Source organism: Tyto alba, unplaced genomic scaffold (genome assembly GCF_018691265.1).
Source record: "Tyto alba isolate M040663 unplaced genomic scaffold, T.alba_DEE_v4.0 Super-Scaffold_42, whole genome shotgun sequence".
Lineage (NCBI taxonomy): Eukaryota > Metazoa > Chordata > Aves > Strigiformes > Tytonidae > Tyto > Tyto alba.
The window spans coordinates 30,147,507-30,161,484 of NW_024881318.1; the positions used below are offsets into that span (position 1 = coordinate 30,147,507).

General features: G+C 38.4%; 1 protein-coding gene across 1 annotated transcript in view; it reads right to left on the minus strand.

The window, feature by feature from the left end:
• SV2C (synaptic vesicle glycoprotein 2C) overlaps positions 1-13,978 on the minus strand; it is a 123,721-nt gene that overhangs the window by 15,116 nt on the left and 94,627 nt on the right. The window contains exons 8-12 of the mRNA XM_033009118.2: positions 12,467-12,555; positions 11,958-12,122; positions 8,975-9,108; positions 7,499-7,702; positions 6,433-6,592 (exon numbers count right to left, since the gene is read on the minus strand). Of these exons, the coding sequence (XP_032865009.1) occupies positions 6,433-6,592; positions 7,499-7,702; positions 8,975-9,108; positions 11,958-12,122; positions 12,467-12,555 (752 nt within the window). The remainder of the gene's footprint in view (positions 1-6,432; positions 6,593-7,498; positions 7,703-8,974; positions 9,109-11,957; positions 12,123-12,466; positions 12,556-13,978) is intronic.

Below are 13,978 nucleotides of genomic sequence, written 5' to 3' on the forward strand. Positions count from 1 at the left end.
ACTTAAAAAAAAAAAAAAAAAAAAAAATATATATATATAAACAAATTACAGATTTTAGTATTGTTAGGAGAAAAATGCAGAAGTCTTATAAAATTCTCAGGTCTGAGAGAAAGCTGAATGTTAAGGAAAAGGAATTTTCCCCCAATGTAATTTACTTCTATTCCTGGGAAAGCTGTGACAAAGAAAAGCACTTAACTTCCTTTCACCCAAGCCCCACATAAAAATGGCAAAAGTCCAAAGAGTTAAAAATAGAGGGATTATCCAAGACTTTAGATTAAAAGATCTTGTTTCCTGGTTGCCACATATGCTCCTTCTTAGATCAGGTGCTTATATTTCCACAAAAATTACTTCAGGCCCACTTTTCCATTGCTGATAGTCAGAGTACCTGAAAACTTCATTGTCCTGCAGTGATGTGCTACTGAATGTGTAACACAGATATTTGATAACTTTCTTGACAGACCTAGTGCTGACTGTATCCAGCAAGTTACAAAAAACTCTGAATATCACTTTTGTGGGTGTTGATGACATGCAAAGTTTATGAAAACAGAGTTTCTGAATGTGCTGTGGACAATTTTCTGATGTCCAGACATTTTAAGATGTTTTAAAAAATGAGTACAAAGATGCATATCATGGCCTGGCCAATTATAGCACTCGGTGTGCAAACAAAGCTGTGACATTTGCCTTCCTGCCTTGGACTACTGACCAAGGCATTGCAGAGGCTCAGTATGCTATGCCTTAAAAACATTAACATGACATTTCAGCAAAATGCAGTTGAACCACATCCACAGGATGGCAGTAGAAAATAGCTGTCAGGAACTCTACTGTAAGTCAGTGACTGGTGTTATGACTCAAAAGAATAGAAAATTTATCTTCTGACAGCCACAACAATACAAACTTGGATTTAAGATACACTGTGAATAATGTTTATTACTGTGGGGATAGATTCTGAGGGCTCAGGAAGAAGAGAAAAAGATAAAGAACTGAAGATAGGCAACTTATTTCTTAATTATGACCACACCTTTATGCACTTACTTCAGAGGTATTAAAAAAGGGTAAAACAGGATGACTTCATTCCATATCACACCTTGAATTCTAAATATTCCTGGCGATGATTCAAACCCAGAGGTCTGGCAGCTGTACTAAAACTGATGAATTGTTGGTTATCTGATGCAATCTGACCTTGATTTACTCTGCAGGAGATGACCTATTTCTATTCCACTTTCTGTTTAGGTTTGGGTTATCTGTTGAATCCACTCCTTGACAAGAGTCTCAGTTTATAAAGTCGGTGGCTTCCCAAGTTAATTCACAAGAACATATTTCTTACTTATGTGAAAGTAACAATTGCATTTTAAAGTCATAAAAGTCTCCAAAATGTTAATTCTTCAGAGAATTTTAACTGTCTTCCATTCATATATATATTACATGCAGAGCTAGGAAACTGTGCAATGTTATTGCAAGCCCCTTGGGCACACACATTACAACACAGGCCATAATTACCTCATCCCACAATATTTTTTTTTTCACCTCAGTCTGCCAGTGCACAGAACAAAGAGATCTTGAGGGTAAAACATAAATGTAGTGAAGAAAACTTGGTTTCCCTCATCTGCTGCAGAAGTTGGAAGGTACACTGTGAATATGGATGGGGAATGTAAATTAAGAAAGCAGTGTAATGGTTAAAGTAGTTGAGTGCTGTCAGAAGAAAGGATAGAATTCCTACTCCTGCCACAAAATTCATATATAATGTGAACAAGTCAGTTAAAGCTAACTAAGTGGTCATTAAGTATGCATTTCACATTTCACATGGGTGGTCACCTTAGCACCTTCAGGTTTGTGTTGCTGAAGTGCTGAGCACTTACAGCTGCAGTGAAAGTTACATTTTCAGCCCATTCTCTCTTTTAAAATGCTCAGTGACAGGGATTGTTTGTGCCACACATGCTGGTATATAGTTTTCCTCTCCTGATGGACAACACTGAAGTCAATTTTAACAATATTTTTCTTTTTTTTTTCCCCTCAATATCTACACCACCTTCTTTCAAAGGACTGTTTGGAAAATATAGGAAGTTTATGAAAAAGTACGAAAGCACTTTAGGAGTGCCCAAAAATATTCACATGACATATAATGACTGCCTTTCAGAGCAGAGCTTCAAAGGCTATGGAATAGTTTGGTTTGGCCTTCAAGAGGGTCGTGACTGACCAAAGGCTTTTCAGAACCTGCTGACTAGTCCAGAATGGCACAGGCCTTTAAGAAGATAAGGCAAAAGACAAGTGAAAAGATAAGGCAAAAGATGTGTCAATACAAGTTCTTTACAATGTGGAGCTGGGTTAATTTATTTGCTTATTAGAAATCAGCTAGTTTAGAGCTAATCATCATGAGCGTCCTTTAAAAGTTGTGTATTTAAAATTAAAGTAAAAAAAAAAATTATAAAATGATTATTCATTACCATCACGTGTGTAATCTGAAAGATAGAAACCTATCTATGACTAGCATGAGTAACATATCTTCACCTTTTCACACAACTTTGTAATCTACCTGAGAACCATTTGAAATCTATATAGCTTCTAACATCTCTTATTCTAGCAGTTGTGCAAATCAGCTGAGATTTTATAAAGACCATACAGACAAAAGCCATGCTAAAATGGCATCAGATTTGAAAGTATTCATCAAGAATATAGGACACACTACTTAATGATCTCAAACCCAGGCATTAGTAAATGAAAATATAAATATGTAGATGAGTGTGAATGCGTACAGAATCCAAATCTGTTAAGACTTTGAAGCAACCTTAACTCTGCCCTGAGGGCAGCTGATGAAGAGGAAACTGAAATGTGTGCCGTGCATCATATACACTGCACATTTCCAAATTGCTTACCACACCCCTACCTGGCAAAAAGCCAGTATGATCCCCAAATAACCTGGAGCACGATTTATGAAACACCTTTTCTATTATGCTGCACAACACTGGCAAGGCCCCAGTGGTTTGGCAACTGGCTGGTCTCCAAGAAGAGTTGTGCAGGAGGTAAAGGAGAGGCTGCACAGTCTAGTCTCTTGTGTATGGTAGCATGAACTGGCTTCTTTCCACACACTTTGCTTTCAGTCCAACCTCCAGCTGCATTTTGCTGCTGGTTTGTGGTCATTTCATTGATAGGAAGTAAGAAAAAAGTATAGATCGGAATAACACAATAGTGACAGTTAGGCAAAGTTGTACCTAGCCAATAGAGGCAAATTTCGGCCTAGATTGCCTTTTGAGGGGAGATTTGAAGTCAGTTTTAGGACCAGATTCACTCTGGATGCACCTTTGTAGTGAAAGAGGGCATCGTCTTAAGTATGAAGTACCTCATATGCAAAAACTGATCAGGCAGCTTCATGTACCATATATGCCTGGAAAGGCTGTTTATCTCTACAGGTACTTGCAGAAACTGGAAGTTCAAAGCAAACTGTGGCAAGTTGTGTCAGGCTATGGAGATCAGAAGAGTCGAAGGAAAGACAGGACCAATAGAGGTGGGCAAAGGTGGCTGTTAAACTGTAGCTGGTCTGGATAAACAATATCAGAGAGACAATTCTGGGAAGAAGCTTATTTGAGCCCCTGCAGGTATTACTTTTCAAATAGTTCTATGAAACATGAGGCAGTTTTGTCCCAGTCTAAACAAACATGTCTTGGAAGTGACTTCTAGAATTAGTCATTTCCTTATAATCCAGCTGACAAAATCTGGCAGTGATGGTTCCATCACTTTCTGAACTTTTAGAAAAAAGTCTCATCTACAGTATATATCAGCAATGTCTCTCCTGGCACAGGTAGATTTGGCCTATGACTCTTTTTTATATAGATAATACAAAGTGACAAGTTTTCTATCCAGGTTGTTGCAAAAAACTCCAAAAACTCAACTGCTAGTAAACTTCTGAGGTGGAATTCCAGACAGCTATTACTGCACACATAAGTTTTTAAAAAAGAAAAATATGGAATAATTTGCTACAATCCCAAAGCTAACAGAAACAATTAAAAACAACTATTAGCTACAGATACAGATGCCCTAGAATAGATATCAGTTACATTCTTTTCATCGTTCCTAGTGCTGATAATATTTTTTGTTTCCATTTAATTCCCATTCCATTCCATTAACGGCTTTTCAGTTATTTTTATTTACTTCATTTTAAGAAAATATTTGTGGCTGCTACATTCAGGAATACCAAAAAGATAGCTATTTCTAAAGGAGATTTATTAGAATTATATCATAGGGTTTGGATGATGGAATAATTCTTGCCAGAAGATTATTGCACCTCAGGAAACTGAGGTGCAATAAAAATACTAGCATTTAATATTAGAGTGTCGTGGTTTAGGCCTGATTGACAGCCAACCACAATGCAGCACCTCTCTCTCCCTTCCCCTCCGGCAATGAGAAGGGACAGAGAGCCAGGCTTGGGGTTCAAGATAGGACTGGGATGGGGGAAAATCCCCCTTTTATGATCATGAGCAAAAGGCAGACTCGTTAGGGGAAGAAAAAAAGAACATACATTTATTACAGACACTAACAACACATAACAGAGTAGGACAGTGAGAAGCATTGCCACATCTTGAGAACACCTTCCCCCCACCCCTCCCTTCTTCCCGGGCTCAGCTCTGCTCTCGATATCTCTACCTCCTCCCCCAGTGGCGCAGGGGCAGGGAATGGGGGGTGCAGTCAGTGCTGCCACTTCCTTCATCTTCGGTGAGGGGAGTGTCCAAAACTTGTTACCCCATGCTCCATCGTGGTCCCCCTCTCACAGGAGACAGTCCTCCACAAACTTTCCCTGACTTGAATTCCTCCCATGGGCCGCAGCATTCCCCACACTGCTCCGTCATGGGTCACTAACTTCCTCCGACTGGATTCTCTCCCACGGCTGCAGCCCTTCCCGAGCTGCTCCGGCGTGGGACTCCCCCACATGCTGCAATCCTCCCAGCACTGAATTACAGCAGCGGGGCTACCTTTTCCCATGAGACCCCGGCCTTCTTCGGGCACAGAACCTTGATCATCCGAGCAGGAACAACAGGCTGTAAATCAATGTCTGCTCCACCGTAGATCTTCATGGGTGGCAGGGGGGGGCCGCCCTGCCGTCTCACCACAGGATACAGGGGGGTCTCTGCTCCGGCACACTTCACCCCTCCTTTCTTCCTCCGTTCCTCCACTGACCTTGGTGTTCATGCAGCTGCAGCAACTCCTCCTCACAAGTCCAACTGCCCGTCACCACGTCCCTTCTTAAATACGTTATCGCAGAGGAGCAGCCGATTGGCTCAATTTCCCAAACAGAAGTGGAGCTGACTTGGAGCTGGGGGAGCTTCGAGAAGCTTCTCACAGGGGGCCGCCCCGATAGCCCCCTCCCCTGGCACCAAAAAACTCCACCACTCACTCAACCCAGGACATAGAGCTTAATGGTTTGGATTCCTAAGTAGCCTAGTACAGTTATTCGATACAACCACAACAGTGGACATCAATTTCTTGTGTGGAAAAGCATATATTTTTAAAATGCCAGTGAAAAGAAAACAGAGAAGCCAGTGTATGGTTCTTCTCTCCTGATGGAAAATACTAAAGCCAGTTGGCCCTCTGTCCAAAAAGAGATTTCCCTGGAAGGCATCATGCATTTATAAACTGCAAATATTTTTCACCACATTTGAAACTTCTAGTGAATGACATAATGAATGACACTGTGACAGGAGAAAGGACACAGTGTCCCTGGGGAGGAATATCACAGTGCATTCAAGAAAATGCAGCTTTTACATTTTTACACTCAACATACAACTCATGTCATCTAGCATCAATGCTTGCAGGACATGAAGATTATCCTGAGCTTTTCTGAAAGAACCCGGAAGAGTCAGGAGCAGTGCCAAAGACATTTTCGTATCCACTTAGTGCTGAGTATGTATACTCCTAGTGAATCTTCATACAAATTCGTAGCAGACTGATTAACAGCTCAGCATGGTTCAAGCCCACAATCTCTTCCAGAAGATGCTGTTCAACTTCAGATAGTGATTTTTATTATCATCCCCACCATTTCATAGCCAACTGAAAAATGTAGCTATATTGCTGTTTTGGACCATCTATTGCCCTCATAGCCAGTTGCACCAGGAGAAACCTAGAAATACCCCATCACTGTTTTCAGAAATACTAATCATTAACTTTGCTTTAAATGACAGTAGCAGTTAGACCTTTTTTTTTTTTTTTTCATATGAAACTAAATTTGTGGCATTTTCCTGATTAGGTGATATTTGATATGAAATACAAATCAAACAACTCAAAAAATCTTTTTTCCCCTTGCTGTTCATAAAACAAACTATTCATTCAGCCCACTCAGAACATTACTACCTTTGTAAAACTCATACCTAACTATTTCTATTTACCACTTCTGCTGGTACATATAGATAGTGTCAGTCAGGTTAGGGGAGCTGTATCATCACATACCTTCTGTCTGTAGGATACAGCTCCACAGTAATGACATCTAGAGAGTTCCACGCTGAGATGGTGAGACCGTTGTAGAGGCACAGCATACCTATCATCATGGATTCACTGGTCCCAAACCACAGGAAAAAACAACTGATGCCAGAGAGAACCATGGAACCACCTAGGTATAAGACAGTTGAAATGAACATGATATAGAGATGTATTTTAAGAATGATTTTTGTTTGTCTTGTCTAATGTTTCTATACAAACAGTGTACATAAACAACTGACCCATGTATTTGAGTTAAAAACTAAAGAGACTTCCTCTGCTAAGACCAGTCAGGAAGACAAGCATTGAAAGCGGCTCATAGGAAAAAAAAACGTAACTCTTCAAATATGAAGTTATGTCATCATAAAATATTAAGCTGGAACTCCAACTGAACTACCAAAGCAAGCTGCCTGGGGAAAACTTCCCCCCATTCTTCCTTGGTCATCATCTTCTTCAATTACATGAAACTCATTCATATATTGTAGCAATAAAAACAGAGTGGGAATTGAATTTATAGAGACATTCTCCTAGTAAATGAACAAAATGAACTACCACATTGTTATTTAAGTAAATTGAAAACAGATTTGCCATTGCACATAATCCACAAGAGAAATCTTTCAACTGTGTTACTTTGCAAAACAGATAACAGTCAAAAGACTGCTGACCTTTTCGAGGAGCTACTCCACTAGATGAGGGTCACCTGCTCACATCTTTCTTTCCTTTCAGCTGGAGCAAAGCTGATGGTCAGCACTCTCCAAAACCTCATCCCAAATGCCTAAATAATGGTCTTGTAATATCAGTGTGGAAAAGCAATGGCTGATAATCTAGCATAGCAAAACAGGTTATAGAACACTTTGTTCCTAGAATTTCTAAATTGGTGGCTTTTCAAACGAAACTTACGATGCTGCATAAACAATGTATCTGCAGAAGGAATGTTTTGCATCTTTCTGAACCAAATTCTTTAAAAAGAGAGCATGTTATTTTTTCAGGAGACCTTTAGGTTTTGGTGGTGTTCCCTGTTTTAAAGTGAAGCCCCTACCTAACATCGTTAACCGTCCAATTCTATCCATCAGGAGAGCGGACACAATATTCCCTGGTAACACTGCCAAAGTTCCCAGGAAATTAACAAAGTAAATCCAGTAGGCACTGTAGTCATCATCAAAAGAAATCTGGCATCCTGTCCTGATGTGGAAAAATGTGCAATTTATCAATTCGCTGTCAACAAATTTATATTGCTCAAGATCTGTGGAAAGAAGAAAAAGAAACATTTCAGCTAACAGCCGACTCCATGTGCAGCTTTTGATTAAAAACATTTCAAGTTTAGGCAAATTTAATGACAACTTGGAGTTTTCACTGCTTCATAAAATGGGACTAGTTATTGCTATTAATTTTGATACCTTTTTATCTTAATAGAAAAATATTCAAGGCTCATGAAAAAGAGCAACTATGGCCTGGAATCAGGCACGTTATATATATCACTGCATTTCAGCTCTGCTTGGACTGTATTTTGTTAAAGCCTTTCAACACCAGCTGGTCTTGCAATAAAAACACTGGGTATCTGCAAGTTTCTATCACTTGGTCTTGTTTGGTGTCAGACCTTTTAGTTCCACACCAGACAGCCTTTCAGATAAGGCTGCTGATCGTGCTCAGTTTGGTTTGAGTCCCTTTAAAGTGAACCATTCCTACAGAATTCAAATTAAACTAAGTTTAAGTTCTGAGAAGGTCTTGTGGTCTTCAGCTCAAACACGTATGAGTTACTGCTTGCAACCACTCAGGCCATTCTTCTTCCAATACCATTTCAGAGATCTTTCCCTATACTACTTTATTTCTGTTCCTCCTTTCAGCTTTATAACCCAGAATCAAGAATACCTTCCTTCCATGCAAAGAGAGCTGGTCATTGCTTTCTCTGAAACCTAATTCTATTACTATTTTGATTGCTGGAGTTATGGGAAAGGGGTAAGCAGTGCCCCCTTTCCAACAAGCTTAGTTGGCCATGTTTTACTTTCAGTTATGTTTTACTAAACTGAAAAAAAAAAAAAAAAAAAAAAGAAAAAGAGTCCTCTGTTTAAACATATGAAAATACACAATCCTATTTTTGGTACAATACTTAGGAGAGTGGGAATGATTATAGATTAGGTAGTTTGAATCCTTAACTCAGATTCCCATGCCACAGCAAGCGCAATGAACAAAATATTTCACCAGTCCTATTTAGACTAAATAAAAATACACCAGTTAAAGCTGCCAGTAAAGCAGTAAATAGATTTTCTCCTCTAGAGTCTGAATCTCTTTAGAGATGATTAAAATCAAAGAGATATTTATTATCTGAGTCAATATTAGGTCTGTGGTATCTCTAGTGTGGGTGTAATCCTTTAACTTTTCTCTTATAACATTATGCTGGCCTGTTGCTTTTTATAGATTTTTATTCCCTACAAGAGAAATTCTTGCTTTATTAGAAATACAGAAATTCTAAACACGCAGCTGAACAAGGGGTGATCAGGGCTTTTCCTCATAATACCTGTGTTGTAGAAGGTGGTATTCACAAAGGTACAGTTCCTGAAGTATGTGTTCAGAGAAGTAATGTCTTCAAACACACAGTTCTTAAAAAGTGAATCTTCAAAGGTTACTGATTTAAACTTCATCATAATAAACCTGCCCAATATAAATAATTTCTGTCAGTCTCCCTTCATACCTTAGAAAGAGCAACAAGTCAAGCTGATGCAGCTACACGTCTAAGAAATCTCAACCCTGATAACAATGAATCCTTAAAGGCATTCTGGATGTCTCCAGACATTAATGATTAGCTGATTCTAGAATACTATCATTCAGAAAAATCATTAATAAGATGTTTTTAAATTAATAGATTCACATAGCTATAGCCATGACTGGTAATACAATTTCTTTGATAATATTTCTGTTATTACTTGTCCTTAATCACCAACCAAAAACAATGTCATGACATTGTAAAAGTGCCTTGTAAAATACAAATAGCTTTGTAAAAACACTATTACTTGTAATTTGACATTACAGTTGGAAATTGGGAGATCATGCTCCAGAAACTTAGTGGCTTGGAACAAACAAGTACCTGCTAATATCAACAAACTGGAAAGAAAGACTTTTTAAAGAATCTTTATTTCTCCAGATGAACACACTGGGCACCATGTCAGATTCAAACGCAAAACATACTGGTCCAAGTGTTAAAAGATTGTTTTGTGATATGGTTTGACATGAACACAACAATTACATTGCTAGTTATACAACTAGATATCTAACTGGAAGTATGTGTTTGTTATTCTTGTGTCTGTGAATGCAATTGCAATTACTGTGTACATAAAACAGGTATAAACAAATTGTCAGTAACTTTTCTTATTTCTGAACATCCTCGTTCCTATCAACTTCCATTTGACTCCTAGGTCTTTGATAATTTCTGACAATCAAGACATTCACAGAAAAAGCCAATGACTTTTAAGTTACTAGCAGTAACATTTTACCTCAATGTTACTAGACTAAAACAATGCTGTAAGCCTATTTTAGTATAATTCTACCAAATTACATCATTATGCTAGCAAAAGAAAAGACAGATGTAGAAATACATCATTATTTTTATGATGTCTTTTATTTTACATGGAGGTATGGAAAAAGCTACAACTAAAAAAGGTCGGTTTTGCTGGCAGACCTCACTCAAAGTGGTAATGTTCGAAAATCAGTGCTTTAATTGTTATATGGCAATAAGAACTGTTAAAATGGCAGAGCCTTCCAAACGCAGACCTGCCTCTGCTTTAATTAAACCTGGTGTGACTAGCTAAGTATGTTTTTTATTACAAGACTAATAGTAGGAATTAAAATCTCTTGCCAATAACGTTGTTGGAATCACATCTTTATGAGAAAGGAGAGCAAAAGCTAATTGTCTTTATCACAGGGAAAGACTTACTAGCTAATGAATTCTCTTTGAGTATTGGTCAGAAGAATGGTGTTTTCAGCCCATTAGTTTTAGTTACTATATCATTTCTCATTTGTGACAGAATCTGATTAACATCAGGCTGGCATTCCATGTCATCTCATTATCATTTTTCATATAGCACTTTTCATTTTAAAATGTAGCCTAATTCCAGAGGAGATCGAAGAAAATTTAGCAATTAGATTAGTCAGTTGGAACAAAAATGACAGACTACGTGTCCTACATTTTTCTGATGTACTTTTTACCTTTGGACAGGAAATATGTTGTGTCTACATTAAAATTGGTGGTATGATGATTTGAATTAAAACCCAACAGAAATGCAGTGAAGTAAAAAGTCAAGTATTGATGGATCTTCTAGTTAAGAAAGAACATGAAGTAAATATTGAGTTTGAGGGTTTATGGAGTATTGAAACATTTGTGGAGGAAGAATACAAAATTAATTCATACTTCTGTTGAAAATGTTTTGCAAATCTCACTGTCAGAGGCCTATTAAATTTGCACATTTAAAAGAATCACTTAGTTTTTTAGAGTAGGTTGTTGTTAGATTTAATGTTTTACAAGAATTTTCAGTTCAAATTGGTAAAACCCTGGCTGACAGAGTGCTGTCAGCTATTGACAGTACATGGTTCTTTGGTTTTAGGAAAGCATTTACCTCCTGGTCAGGAGTGGAACTGGGAAGCTATAGCTAGCTGAAAAATTAGATAACCACTATTTTTGTCTACAATGCACAATCCTTTAACTGTGTCAAAACTCGAGTTCTCATAAAAATAATTTTGAAAACACCATAGTACTAAAATCATTAATTTTATTCACTTAGATATATATTTTCCTATGGAAATAATAATTACTTAGCATCACAACTTCCAGGAGACCATTCACATGGTTGTTTTGTATATTTCTTAAGAGAAACCAGATATCTAAACCAGCTGTGTTTAATTTTCCCCTAAGTTATCTAGTTATCTGTAAAGTCCGGATAGAGCCTTAATATGTTTGGATTCAGTTAAAAAACACCAAAGGCATTGCCAATGTGTTGTCTCCCTTTTCAGCGCTGTTCATACTTTTTATTGATTTACAGTAATGTTTAGCTTTTATTTTTCTGTGATAAGATCCTAACCTCTCAATGTTCAGTGTTTTCACAGAAGCGTCTTTCATCAATATAAGAAAAGAACCAGAAACAGAGATGAAAGTACATTCTTCCCCAGACCCCGACAATATGCCGCATGTGTTGGGTCTGAAAACCTTTGAATCCCACTGTGAAAGGAAGTATCGTTAATTTAGGCTTTTCAGCCTGTTTTTGAGGATAACAAGGAAGCCAGGTTTACACAGGAGATCCTCACATAGGAACTGCTAGGGCATGTACAGGTCCGCTTATCCCCATGCTCCACAAGTCATAAGAAAACAAGAACAGCAATAAATTCCCATTAAAAAGCAACAAGCCCATGTATCATTATCTAATGGAGAAAAATATTAGATTATTATGACATGCTTTGAAGCATGCATTTTTTTATTCCAGCCAAGTCAGGATATTAGGAAATCTCTAAACCTGTCATTGATGTATTCTCCATTACTGTGAATCTGATTTTCCAGTGTGAAGTTGAAGACAAAATGTGAAACCTCCTCATTGCGGAAATGTTTCACTCGGGACGCGTACTCGTCTGACTGCAGATGTTTAATGACATCAGGAAACCAGACAGATAAGCCGTAGTAGCTGTGAAAAATAGAAAAAACTCAGTCGTCAGTCTCACTTGTTCCAAAATGTCCCATGGGTGCTTACGTGATGGAGCAGTTGCTCCATCATAATAAAATCCTCCATAAAATAAAAATATTGAAAGACGTTGACACAAGAAGATGCCAGTTTTCTGAAGCAGATATTCTTGATGAGTCAGGCATGCAATCAAGAATAGACTAACCAATAAATACAGCATTTTGTAGGAAGATATGGAATAAAACTTTCCCGAATAAAAACAATAATCACAGTGACAGAAAGACACATGCAGGTGACACTTCTGCCTGTCACATCTATCAACAATTTAAGATCTCAAATACTCTTACCCAAAAGACAGGGTGAACCATACAGCTGTAAGTTTGATTGTGTTATCCTTCACTGGGTAGTTGAAGCATCTCATAAATGTCAACCAAATCTGTAAATCATTAGGAAATACATGTATTTTAAATTGTACTTTGAACAATTTTCTTAAATGATGGAATATTTTTGATTCTGATTTGGTTGCTTCCTCAGGGCATCAGAGAGAGCAGATCAGCTCTTTGGTACTGGTCATAGCTGTACTTCTCATACAGGGATACCAGCCTCCAGCTATAGCCAGATTTAATATGTTCTGTGACTCTCCAGCTCCTTTTCATGGAAAACTAATTGAATGGTTTGGATTGGAAAAGACTTTTAAACATCATCTAGTCCAATTCCCTTGTGACGAGCAGGGACATCTTCCACTAAAACAGTTTTCTTAAAGCCCTGTCCAACCTGGCCTTGAATGTTTCCAGGGATGTGTCATCTACCATCTCTCTGGACAAACTGTTCAAATGTTTCACTACCCTCATCATAATATTTTTTTCCTTCTATCTAGTCTGAATCTACCCTCTTTTAGTTTAAAACCATTACCCCTTGTTCTATCCCTGCAGACCCTATTAAAAAGTCTGTCCACGTGTTTCTTCTCAGCCCCCTTTAAGCACTGGAAGGATGCTATAAGGTCTCCCCAGAGCCTTCTCTTCTCCAGGCTGAACAACCCCCTGTCTCAGCCTGTCCTCATAAAGGAGGTGTTCTAGCCCTCTGATCATTTTTGTGGCCCTCCATTGGCCCGCCTCCAAGAGGTCCATGTCTGTCTTGTACTGGGGACCCCAGAGCTGGACACAGTCCTCCAGGTGGGGTGTCACCAGCATAGAGTAAAGGGGCAAAATCACCTCCCTTGACCTGCTGGCCATCCTTCTTTTGATGCAGCCCAGGATACAATTGGCTTTCTCAGCTGCAAGCGTACATTGTTGGCTCAGTTTTTATACACCAGTGTGGACTGTGTCTGTTAATTCACCCTTGCTTGGATCACCTCAAATTTACATAATCTATGGGCAGCTTTATTTCACTATCTCAAATAAACCAGACATCTCTCAGAAATGCCTTCTCACTTCACAGTATTACACTGCTTTAAGTTTAGACAAACTATATTCCACAATTCAACAGGGACACACTGAGAGTTTGATCTGTCATAACCTACCACAACCAGAAATTAGTACTTTAACTATATGAAGAAAAGCTGGGACTACCTTCAGGTCAGAGACACTGCAACAGAGCTGACTGAAAATGGTGTTCTCCTCTGTCTCTCATTCATCTCAAAATGATCTCCTCCTTTTGAAGAGAAGAGACAGTCTCTCCCAGGAGGTTTCAGCACATATCATGCAACAAAGAAGGTGCTCTGTCCCAGGGGGTAGTCCAGTGAGATAACAAGTATGTGAGACAACCGAGATGCAACTCCTTCAAATCTGGGTTAGTAAAAAGGCCAAATCATAATATTTTAATCTTCAACTACTTCATTTTTGGACAAGTAACTAGGCAAG